The sequence below is a fragment of the Phalacrocorax aristotelis genome, chromosome 4 (assembly GCF_949628215.1).
Source record: "Phalacrocorax aristotelis chromosome 4, bGulAri2.1, whole genome shotgun sequence".
NCBI lineage: Eukaryota > Metazoa > Chordata > Aves > Suliformes > Phalacrocoracidae > Phalacrocorax > Phalacrocorax aristotelis.
Window position 1 is genome coordinate 1,199,447 of NC_134279.1, and position 12,967 is coordinate 1,212,413.

The 12,967-nt window shown below is 41.2% G+C and overlaps 1 protein-coding gene across 3 annotated transcripts in view; it reads right to left on the minus strand.

The window, feature by feature from the left end:
• Positions 1-12,967, minus strand: part of MTHFD2L (methylenetetrahydrofolate dehydrogenase (NADP+ dependent) 2 like) — a 51,210-nt gene that overhangs the window by 19,524 nt on the left and 18,719 nt on the right. For 2 of the 3 annotated variants that reach the window (XM_075089938.1, XM_075089940.1), the window contains exons 6-7: positions 8,007-8,099; positions 1,250-1,375 (exon numbers count right to left, since the gene is read on the minus strand). In XM_075089938.1, the coding sequence (XP_074946039.1) occupies positions 1,250-1,375; positions 8,007-8,099 (219 nt within the window). The remainder of the gene's footprint in view (positions 1-1,249; positions 1,376-8,006; positions 8,100-12,967) is intronic. The other variant, XM_075089939.1, reaches the window with a different exon arrangement.

Here is a 12,967-nt window from a genome sequence, read left to right on the forward strand (position 1 = left end):
GGTCTCACTTTTAAAGAAAAACCAAACACAAAGGATAAAATTTCATGTTTCTCTAAGTTGTAGCTTTTTTCCTCCCACACCTGCTAAAACAAACAAAAAATCCTGAAAATTCTCTGTACTTCCGTTCTGAAAATGGAAAACATAACCTTTCACTTGACATAGTACAAGTAAGATAACAAAACAAAAAAGACCTCAAGTTGCACTCTAAAAATATGTTTCTACTGGAGCTCTATTGTTTCCATACAGTTATGCATTTGCAAATGCATGCCGAGACAATTGCTTCGCTACACTCATGCAGGTAATTTCATTGACTTTAACAGACAGGTATCACGTATGATGAGTAAAAGCAGCAGGAACTAAGGGAGTGATGCAACTACAAATCCATACAGCTGGCTAGAAACATTTTGAATATAATTAAGCTTTGAGACATTATGCCTGCCAAGATGTTAATAACCATGAAAAAAAAAAAAACCCGTGGGTGATTTTCATACTTATCAAAATAAGGAACTGTTGAGAACCATTAATAATGTGGGTAAATGCTGTCTAAGCTTCCCACACACAACTCTGCCAATAAGCTTTAATTTTCAACGGCAACAATCCTGCTATTCCAGTCTGGAGCTCCTCCAGAGCAGAGATACTTAATCAAGTTACATTGTAAACTTGCTCTGCAACACATAAAACATAAAAAGATCAATATATTAACACCAATTTTTACCTGTTAGGCTTGCCTGGACCGAGATTTTCAACAGCCCAAGACAAACCCATATTAAGCCTTAGCTTTATATAAAGGATACTTCTAAAGCAGAAGACATCATTTTCACATACAAGCGTAGAATGAGAGAGTCAAAGAAGACTTGAGAAGCTGCGGTATAGTAATATTTGCCATTAACAGTGGGAGACCCTACACTTGCGAAAGAGCAGAAACTGCTTTTATTGCTTATTCTTGAAACACTTCAGAGACAAAGATTTAAGAAACCTGGAGACAAGCATCTTCTGCCACCACACTGCCACTCCTCTTAAACGTCATACGTGTAATTAAAGGTAACACTTCCTCTCTAAAATAACATACCATTTCTTAAGAAATACGAAAATATTGTTTATTTTCTTGTTTAAGTAAATAAATTAGAACAAATCCAGTAAGTGTTGCCTCATTTGAAACACTGGCTTATTCCAAGTACTTATCGTGAATGAATCCCACAAACTTCGATACATTTATCCAGCAGGTTCATATAAGGAGTGTTTGACTGACCTTCAAAGTCCACATCGCCAACTAATTTAGTCTTTCCTGTAAGAGGATCATGGATATGGTTGATGCCCACGTCAATCACAGCTGCACCTTCTTTGACCATATCAGTCGTAATCAACTTTGGGATACCTGGAATCAAGATACATTTGATTAACATGGACAGGTGGTTTTAGGTCACCAGTTTCCAATTATTCCAAGGGCTGTGCATGCACCTGTATGTATGCACAAAAAAAGACAGTTCTTTCACTTGAGTTTTTCTTGATACATCACACACAGAAAACAATTATTTGTGAGTTCCACACAGTTTGTAATTATGAGAAGAAAAGGTGATACTTGTTCATTTTGACTAAATATTTCCAGCTAAACCTGCTGTCACTAATGTAGCCAACATGATGTCAGTAAAGAAAGTACTTGTTGGTTTGTGGCAGTAAGTCCATTTCGCAGCATTTCCAAAAAAAAAGCTGGATGCTCTGCAAGCCACAAGAAACCGTTAGTATTGCCAGAGGTCTGCTGATCCAGAAGTCCTGTCGACTGCTGAAGCAAGCTGCGTAGGTTACCTTCATGGCAGTGTCTTTAACCTTTTTTTTTTTTTTTTTTTTTTTTTAATATCTGCACTGGATTTTTGTTACTCTTCAATTCTTTGATTTCTCATATACATTATTTGTTAGCTGCACAATGATTCAAGCAGTTACTTAAATAATGAACAAAAACTACATGAAATATGACAACTACAAAAAAAAGAGCTAGCTTTGTGAGAGAATCCGATCTATCCTGCCATCTTATTTTTGATTCCTGTCATTTGTAAGCAACAGATAGACAACAAGAAGAAATAAAATGGCCAGCTCAGATTTACCCATAATAAGCACCAGCTCAACCTTTACGAGAGAAGCAACTGCTTTTCAACTCAAACTTTCTCCCCCTGATCTTGTAAGCAAGGAAGAAAAACATACTGGACAGAAAACCAGTTGGGTGATTATACCTGGGTAAAAGGCTCCAATGCTACTTCACAGAAGTGAAAGTATGTGTGGAGGGAGGACCAGAAGGGCCAGGTATGTGTTTATAACATTACTAATGCAATGCTAGAGAACACTGATTTAGTAGTGGCACAAGGTGCAGATGACACCAAGCTGCCAAGGACTTTAAACAGACTAACTTATATTTCAAGTGCCACTGGAAAAGAAGGAGCAAGGCATCAGAAGTCATTCAACATTCAACAGGGAGGAAGGAAAGACACCACGTTAATATCCAAATAATTATCCCTCACAAAGGCAACACAGTAAACAACTGGGTAGGCTCTAATTTTTCAGCAAAAGAACGTGGGGTAAGATAGATCAAGTGAACTCACACAGACGCAGTCATGCTACTGCAAGACACGCATAGAAGCCCTAATCTCTTCCATTTATGACATCAGCCAGGACACCATACTCTCGCTCTGAGTGCTAGACTCCTCTGATCCGTCTGCTCACATCTCTATAAAACACCCAGTACAATGAGGATTATGAGGAAACTTTGCAAAGAATGACCCTTTTAGATCTCGTGACAGCCTTCAAGAATATTAAAAACTTTGGCACAAGAAGGGGAACTATGCTTTTTTTTCCATCTCCGTGGCCAACATGACGCAAAATAATAGACTTAGTTTCTTTCCCTTGCTGCACTGTCCAGAACCTTTTAACCACAAGAACAGAGGAAAATTGAAGCAAACAGTCTGAGGAGAGACTAAGGTAGTCTCTACCACTGAAGATCTGAAAATGCAGATTGAAATAGTATGCACAACGTATCACCTTTGGTGCGCTAGTATGGACTACATGGGGTTTCAAAAGACCATTCTTGCACTGCTTTTCCACTATTTCCACATAGACACAGCAAAGGGGAACCGGGAAGACCTCCTACATTCAAATGTTACCAATGTGCAGGAGACACCACTCTCTCATTATCCTTAAAGTAGCCACTGTGTAGGGGAATAGACAGGGATCGGCGACCGGAAGATCACGGCGTGTGACAGAAAGATAGACTCCTCCCCATAGGAGTGGCAGGAACAGGAAGTGCAAGAGCTATATAAGCGTGTGACGCAGCTAAATAAATGAACATTTTGTATCCATCATATTGATGTCTGTGCATCACTGTCCCCAGGGTGGGTAGAGCCCTGTGTCCCGGAGATATGCGGCCCAAGATAAGTTATCCCATAGAAGCGTACAGCAACACCACTGATGCTTGGCAAACATATTAACCAAAATTTCTTTAATGGTGGAAGACAGCAGCCTGAGACTGAATCTGGGACAGCTGAGGCTTTTCTATGTCAGTTACTACTAGTACTACAGAAAAAGAAAAAAAAACAAACCAAACAAACACAAAACCCAAAAGTTGTACAATGGGATTGGTTTGGGGTTAGGAAACACATTCAACTAATAAGCTATTTTAACTGTGATACTGGTAATCCCAGTGCACGACATCCACTTCTCGCAGGGGAGCTTCTACACAACACCATGTACTGTTATTTGTAGCAAACTGGGAGACCTCCCCACTTGATCAAAAAAGGCCTGGCCTCAGGACAACACACCTTAATCATCTCTCGGTGGACTATATTCATGTAGCATCCTGGAGTACAAGTTTTTTGCTATTAAGAAACTCCGCCTTGCTGCAACAAGTCACCTCAGCTCTCTCATACCCACCATATTTCTTCAGCACACTTATATATAAAGTATCTTGATATTCATCACTAAGATGTTCAGCAGTCAGGACCCAAAACACCTAAAAGATCACTTCAAGTTCCAGATGAGAGCAAGAGACACCAACACAGTTATTTAGGTACTGAAACAACTTCAGTCCAAAAATGACAACTGAATTACACACAAAATCTGACCTGGATCCTACTGAAGGGGGTGGCAAAACACCATTTTCTAAGGCAGTAGCCGTGGGCAGTAAATGTCTTCCACTCGGTAAAGATCACTGCTGCATGGAATGTCAAACTGCAGGTAGCACCACACATTTACTTGGAGGAGATCAATCTCATCTAGCTTCCCCAGTGTGCTGAAGCTCAAAGTAAGACCTCTGTGGCATGCCAACAGCTCCACATCATGCACAGAGATGGCCTCCCTTTCAAGAACAGGAGTTCAGCAAGATCCCTCTTTGCCAAGAGGAATTTTAATTGCAGAAAAGGCTATCTCAGAACAAATGTACTAGCGCTGTTTACAAACGGCAGCATCATGTGTGACCAGACATCTGAAAGTTTACGCCAGCACAGTCACAATAAATGAAGCATCTCCCGGGATGTTAAGGCAAGGCAGTACGCGAGACCGAAGTCACAGCATGCTATAGGGGAGCCATGAATATCAAGTCCTTGCAGATCATCTGCTTTAGCCTGCAACAGCAGCAATCTTTTCTCTGTATTCACTTGAAATGACCTCCTAGATTTCTTTTCTACCATGCAACCTCCAACTTTGAGTGATGGGAAATTCCAAGTTCAAAATTACAATTCACCTTGATTTTTGAGCAATTCTGTCAGTTCCATGTTCTGTGAGGAATGGTCATCCCAGTAACAGAGCACCTCCGAAGGGGGAGTCTAAGCTCCCCTCCCCCCACCAAAGCAGCTTTCTCTCAGGTGGAGAGAAGGAAAAGAAAAAGAGGGAAAGAAAACAAATCCATATGGTTTGAGACTGCAGTTTTATTGGAGGCAAGCCCTGGTATACAAGGGCTTTGGCTTCATTCAAAGTGCTGGATCACAGCCAGTTAGTCATTTAGATACAGGCAATGCAAGAGCCTTCTTTGCTCTCCGTTTCTCACTCCCCCATAGGACACAAGCTTGAAACTCTGCTTCCAACATTGAGCAAGCCAAGACCTCAAATTCTTTCCTATGCCATTTGATAACATCTGGCTGTGTCTACTTCATCACACTCTTATGCAATCAGTTGCAAGCTGGCTGGTAATTGGATAATGCCTCAGCCTTATGGGGGTAAATGATCCGTGTGTGATAGGGATGGAAGCATATTAACGGAAGCTGCACAGTTACACCCTTTGTAAAATGGTTTGATAATAGGCCAAATACTTAATAGCAACAAATAAACTAACCCCCAAACCAAATAAGCAGTTCTATTTACTTAAGCCTACTTTACATACCAAGTCGGAAGAGATAAGCATTAGAGCAGCTATTCCTAAAATGCACCGACTGAAGAATGTGGGAAAAATCTTCCAGTGGTGATTTTTGTAGAAAATTATGAATCATGGTTTAAATGAAAGAGAAACAAAGCCCTACCTAACCCCAGCTTATGTACAAGGACTGTAATAGCCATGTCTTGACAAAGCTAACTAGCCACTATCTGAATAAAAGGGTCTGACAAATCAGCATTTCCCATACAAGGGGACCACAGACCACATGCTGAGGGATGGCACAACTAGTCCCAGAAGAATTTCACCTTGCATTTGGCACCCCTGTTCCTTCTCTTCTTTACCCTCTCTCCAAACCTAGCAGGTAGATGATCTCCTCTCTCAAGACAGGCTGGAAAGCCAAGACAGTAGAATCATGAGGCAGACCAGTCAAAGACTTCCTATGCCTCCATCACCGCCCTGGAAGTACTGCAGTAGCTGTACAAGCACCACAGGTAAAGCTGCACTTGTTCTTCTATTACGGGAGTGGGCCAATAACACAAACAGACTTGGTGGGGTGTTTGTATAGGCAGGGATAGCAGGGGAAGACAGGAAAGGCTCCGGTGGGATGCAAAGAGCTGGGTGTCCTTAGGAGGAAACAAGATGCTTTGGCTTGAGATGCAAAAGCTGCGTAGTATTGAAAGAGCGGACACACAGATTTTAGGGAGGGGTAGGCTGGACAAGAGCAGCATTGTTGAAACTTATGATGCAAGGAGTTGGGAGGAAACCAGAGGGAAGGTATAAACTTCAGGGATAGTTATGTTCAAAGTAAGCAGGAAAACTAGGGATGACTGAAAGACAACATATAAAAATGGGTATGCTCAAACTCAAGAGTGAAACAGAAGCACCTGACTTGAAGCATTACAAAAACCATGAACGCAAGTGAACGGAAAACTCAGAGATAGATTACCACATCAGAATGAACAGACTCACTGCAACAAGTCACCGAACCAGGAGCCAGAATGCAGATGGCTCTTCTATAAGTATTTGGTGGGAAGAGGAGAATGAGAATAGGAATCTTGCTCTTTTGAGGAGACACACAGAAAAAGCTGTTTTCCATTTGCAAATCTCACACAGTGGACTAGGACAGCAGCTGTTTCCACCTGGCAGGGTAGAAGTTACCATTTTTGCAACACTCACTGAACAGGTCACACATTTCCGGGGAACACGGGATCCCAAAGGTGCAATGTGCACAATTCTCAAGCAACAAGAGGAATCTTGGAGGGATTCCACCTTTCTAAAGTGTAATCTTCCCCAGAGCACCCACTGGGGCAGGGCTGCTTACTGTTTGCACAATCTAGCCCTAGGTTTTTTCATCATTCCAAGTATATCTCACGTTGTGTAATGTGTTGTATCACGCTCCTGTTACAAATGACACAAGGAAAACAGAAGAACAAACACGGCTGAATTGCTACCGAACCACAAGCAAACTGACGACAAACTATGATCAGCATAAAAACCTGAAGTGATAATTAAATTGGAAGCAGTGGATTTGGATGAAAAGTTAATAGTTCATTCCCAGTTAGCACACGCACTATCATCTTCCATTCACAGTGTGTGAATTCTGGTCGGGCCCACAGTTGAGCAATCACATGTGGGACAGCTGAGCTGTTTCTTAGTCTTGACCTGGCATGGGAAAGAGACAGTGCAGTTAAGCCCCGAAGCAAAAGACATCTCACTTCAACAGGAAGTGATGAGCTTAAGACAGGTACCTATCTGTCTTCATCTAGAAAATAAGTGAGCAAGACTTTGGTCTTGATGATGGTGAAGAGGGAGGCAGGGAAAAGAAAAAAGAAAAGACACAACCTTGTAGTCTTCCAAAATGGTATGAGAGAAGGAGGATATCCTGAGCTGTGAGGGGACACAGAATTTTACAAGGGCTTTTATAAAGTTGGATTGTTCAGGTTTGGTTTTTACAATTAATTTGTATTTCTAATACCTGTAAACCAAAAACAGAGGTTGCTTAAAAGCGGAGTTCTGCTTGTTTCTTAGTTCTAAACTAGTCAAACTGCAAGTATTTCACTCTGCATTGCTTTAAGAATATAGAGGCTGATCTTTCAGACCCCTTCCTCTATGCAACTACCATTCTCTCCCTCTTCACATGATACTTGTAAAAAAAAAAAAAATTCAGCCATTAATAACATAAGTTACCAAAACTACCAGTGAATTTGGCAGTTGCCCTTAATTCTAACAGCAAGGGAATGATACCATTGTTTTATGAATGCAGCCTCCAGCTGATTTGAAGAAACCGTCCTGTCAAAATTGAAATGACTCATGATTTTTGCACAGCACAGAGAATGTTTTAATTTACATAATTATACCTGTATAAACTATGCACTGACTGGTTCCCAATCTTGAGTTCACTCTAAAGTCTCCCTAAGGGAAAGGTGTCACATGTGACGAGAAACTGTTTATGAGTCTGCAAATGTGAAGGGCAAGAACAAAGAGCCAAATCACTTGCCCTTCTTACAGCAAGAAATCCTACTTACTGCAACACCCTTGGCAAACATGAGAACCCATTATTTGACAAATAGCTAGTGGTGCCACCAACACAGACAGAAAAGACTACTTTTTAGGTTTTAAGCATTGTGATTGGAGCATTAACAACAACTAGTTTTACCTGCAGCTACTATTACTATGTCAGCGAGTTGTGTATGGATCTTGAGCTGCTCTTTTGGTGTGTATCTGTGAGTAATGGTCACTGTAGCATCACCTGAAACGTAAGACACAATCAATTAATTGTCACATATAAAACGGCTGTACAGCATTTCCTTTCAGGTGCAAATGACTGACTGACTTTGGTACATGAAAACCAGTACAGATGATCACCAGATTTCTCTTGGGATGCATCGTGTCTTTCAGCATAGGCAGAACACTCACAACACTTGCTGTTCGCCTGTATGAAAAAACGTTTATTCTTAAAAATTCCCACAGGATTAATTCACTTATACACTGTGGACTACCTTATTCCTTAATCAGTTTCATTACGTTCAGTGGAATTACACAAAGCAAACCCAGCACTGAAGCCAGCGTCTACCTTATTAAGCACAATTTGTGTAGTGTGCCATAGGACTCAGTTGTTTGTCACAACTAAAGTTTCAAGCACAGCATCACCATGGCCGGTTCTCTGTCCTCACCCACGTTTGTCATTCATCAGTCCTAAAGCTCCCTATATGCTTCCTTGACATTCTGTTATATTAACAGGAAGGAAAACCAGTCTTCCCTGTGCCTGTGACCAAACCTCATAATAGTGTTTCTCTCAAGTCCAAGTTTAGTCTTTGGCCTTTTTTTTTTTTTTTTTTGCCAGATTTTGAGTGCCCAATGAATAATTGGTAATTCAAGTTCAGTGAAGTGGCACTATTTCTCACTGATATTCGCCCTCTCAAGAATTAGCACGGCTGATCATCTGGCCAACAACAGCTGACGACAACTGAGGCTCTTCACCTTGTAGGGCCCAATTGTGTAGGGAATGCCTCTAGTAGCTATGAAAACAAGGATGCTCCTGAGCTAAGGGTCTTCCTTAGAAACCCTGCCAACCAAGAATTGCATGCAACGGACAGGCAACAAAATCCCTCTCTTGACTGGAACGCTATCAGATTTCATCACGGAGAGACATTCTTGAACGCACATACGGAACACCATCAACAGTAGCATCACTATCTACACAATTCCAACAGGAGGGATCCAAACAGATTTCTCACCATAACCACTTAAGGAATCAATACATCCCACGCATATTTTTTCCACACGCTCAAAGCATTCCACGTCATCATTTTATGTAGCTCAAGCACAAAAACAGGACTGGAAAAGACTGGATGAAAATATGCTCAGATTTTTGTAGGTGTCCTACCATCTCTTGTGTCTCCCAAGAAAACAAGGACAGCTGAATCCTTACTTCACACCAGAGTAGGAAGTGTTTGAAGTTACCACAAATAGAAGCACGCATCCTTTTGGGCACACTCAGAAGATCTGGGGGCTGCTCCTGCCTATATCCACATTTCTTGGCAAGAAGCTACAAATAAACCCTCCTAGTAAGAGATGAAAAACCTTGTGCTTCTTGATTGAGATCCAGAGGAGAGACCACTACACACAAAATGAATTGTCACGGGGGTAGGGACTGAAGTCTCACACTGCATGCAACAGCAAGCGTGGTGATCCCTCAAGGGCTGCCCAAGAAAACAGCAAAGATAACAGCTATCAAAGGAGACTCCTCCCAACATTCTCCATGTCAACTATTTGTACCCCACAGTGTTCAGGTGTTGCATCCCCCCCATCTCCACCTTCCACTCATCATAGGCTCCTATGCCACATTATTAACCATTCAACTAAAAGCTTTTGCTATCTCAGACGTTACCACCACATCTGCTTCCTCTGGAATGCATCTAACTGATCTGATCTGTGCATCTCAGCTCATTAACTCTCTTCCTCAAGCATCTCATCTTCAACCTGTCTGTGCTCTGACTTCTCTGCTCTTTCCCCTCGTCTTTGATCCCTCTTCTCCTTCAGTCTCTACAGTGCATATCACCTCCTCAAAGAGAACCAGATCAAGACATTTTCAGATAATGAGAACGGAAAAGTACAGAAGTGCACAAGCAATTCCATGAAATAAGGGCAATTTTCGGAAGTTAGATAACTCTCACCAACTTTCTATAACTTCCCATGAGTTTAAGTGTATTGAGAGCTTAGACAACTAATTGTCTTTAAAACATCTCCCCGCAGTAATCCTTCTTGTGACAGCAACATCCCAGCCAGTACCTGAAGCCTGCATGTCAAGATTCCTGCAGCTTTCTTCCTCGAATACCTTTGGGATCGTGAAATAACAACTCAAAGATAGAATAGTTGGAACAGGACCGAAGTATTACTCACTGATACTCCTCATTTTGCTAGTCTAAAGCAGTGTCTCTCCAGCTGCTGATCCCTTTGTACGCAGGCCATGCACATACTCTTTTGAGTGAGCAGCATGCCAGCTGTATAGATGGTCCGAGTCTTCCTTCTTTGGAGGCCTCCTTTTCCAAACATATTAACAACAGATCACTTTGTCCCCTGCAGAAGAACCATGCCTATTCTTTGTTGTGACACACTTGCCTTTTCTTAGCTAATGCTCTATCAATTGTGCTAAAACTCAGGGATTTTCTGAAGGGCCATCCTTCACACATGAAAAGCAAATAGACTTATCACTGGATTCTGCAAAGAAAGGCTTGAATAAAAGAAGAGAGGAGCCTTCTGATACCTATTTTAAGCCAAAGAAGAAGAACGTCTTGCCAAAAATCACAACCATTCCTTCCAAAAATATATACTTAATGAGATTCTTTTGACCTCTTATCCTCTACTTAGCAGAGAGGCTGAGAAAAACCAGTGGATAAAATCCAAAGTTGAAAATATTCACACCTTCTGAGAAATATAATGAGTGATGTTGTCCCATCAAAATTTTATTGAGGAATGTGTCTGTAGACAGCTCCTGAAACCAAGTAATTGCTCTCAGTACCAAAAAGGTAAGGAGAAAAGGAAAGGGGCAGGGGGTGGAGCCCCTACCTTCAGAATAGCAGTCCAGAAGCTTACAGACACCTCAGAAAGGGAAGGTTTTCCATTTATTTGTGATCATGCCAAAACAGAAAACAAACAACTGCTTCTTCTGCTGAAAGAGGAGGAATATATTTAGGAATTAAGACTGCACATGATACTGCTGAGTCAATTCACTAGCTTAGGAAATACAGACAGTCTCTTGACCTGCCTACACAAAACACAAGTTTCCCATCTGATCAGATATTGCCACCTGCAGGACATTACAGTTTCTACATAGAAAACATCACAGATGAAGACAGACCCCAGCTTTTCGATTTTGCTCGTGATCTGTAAAAACACAATGAAAACCTACAACAAAGAAAAAAAAAAAAACCACTATCACACACACACCCCCCCCTTGCATCACTTCTCAATAATTAAGTTATTTCCTCAAATTAGCCCAGTTGCTGATAAAACCTTATCCTGACTGGTAACCTCAGTACTTAACTGTAGGTCTTGTCTGGTCCCTATCCCCCTTCAAAAAAAAAAAAGCTTCCACTTCATTTGTATTAACAGGTTAAAAATGTTCTGAAACCTGTGCTTAAGAAGAAAGCCCACCTTTGCTTGGTAAAAAATACAAGTAGCAACTCTGAGGTGTACCTTTCAACTCCAAAACACACTTCATCAAGAAACCTGACACACATACTAAAGGTACCTCATCTTGTATCATGACAGATGTCCCTAATCATAACTCACAAATTTTGCCCTGCTATTAGCCACTAAGGAAACAGGTGGAAAGGATTATTCTCTTTAAGCTATTATTTTTATTACATTCACATTTCCAATCTTTCCTTTAGCTCCACCTCCCTGATGCCATTATACTTCAGCTTCATGCCTTCTCCTTCACTGTCTATCTCAGCTTTATCTCAAATGCCTTCAGTTTCTTCTCTGCCATGATACACCCAGAAATTCCGATAGCCATTGAGATAAAGCTGAAACCACGGCCTAGCCTGCCTTCCCTGCCACGCACTGTCCAAGCTGGCCTCTTGTTTGTGAGAGCACAAGCAAAAGAAAGCTAACTGCAGAATACCAACGAGATCTTCAAGGACAGCCCAATCTGTGAGTCAGGAATGAAAACTATACCAGACGACCCAACTAGAAGAGTACTTATCACCACGTACATGACAAACACATACTTAATGCTAATTTATTGTGAAAGAAATACAGATGTTCCTTGGTTTTCTCATTGGCAGCTGCTTTATGCTGTATAATACCACTTGGCAGGCTGGAAAACAAGAAAAACTACTGTAAAAATAAATCTATTTCTTCAGAATAAGTGAAGATACCTTCAATGAGTTAACTCTTTCAACATCTAGATTAGTGGTGTTGTCAGTAAGGCAGTATCCGAACATTTATCTGTCCCTACCTGGAATACTTAGCATCATCAATGACAATGCCAGTAAATCGCGCTGCCAGTGCAGTATCGTGTAGTACCTCAGGAATCAGAACATAGGCAGATGACGGTGAAGCACAATAAATTCAATTCATAGGCCAAACTCATGGACTAGCCCCGCAAAACAAGTCCTACTTACCAGGCAGTCAAGTAAGACATCCAAACCCAGGATACAAGTGAATACGAATTAAGCCACAAATCCAACTCACTCAAAAGCTGGAAGCTACAAAACAGGAGTGAGTTACAGCTAAAAAACATCCATGCAACTACTACAGGTTTTGTAACAAGTTGCTGAAAGAATCACAGGTCACTAAGTCTCCTCACTTCCAACTGAGAAACATGCAAGTAGTTTGCAACATAATGCTGCATTGTATAAAGCCTATTTCAAACACCAAACTGCACTGACAGTAGTATGTATAGCCCAATATTTGCAGCAAATGGCTAAAATGCTAGTGATTTTCCTGGGAATGGGGATGAGACCAGAACTACGCACCGACAGTAATTACCACTCAAACACTAAGAGAAGTTTCAAATAGCAACTTTCCCACAGAGGCTGAATGGAAAAACCAACTCTATGATTAATAAGAAGCTTTTAGTGTTTTATTATATTAATAACAGATTTCACT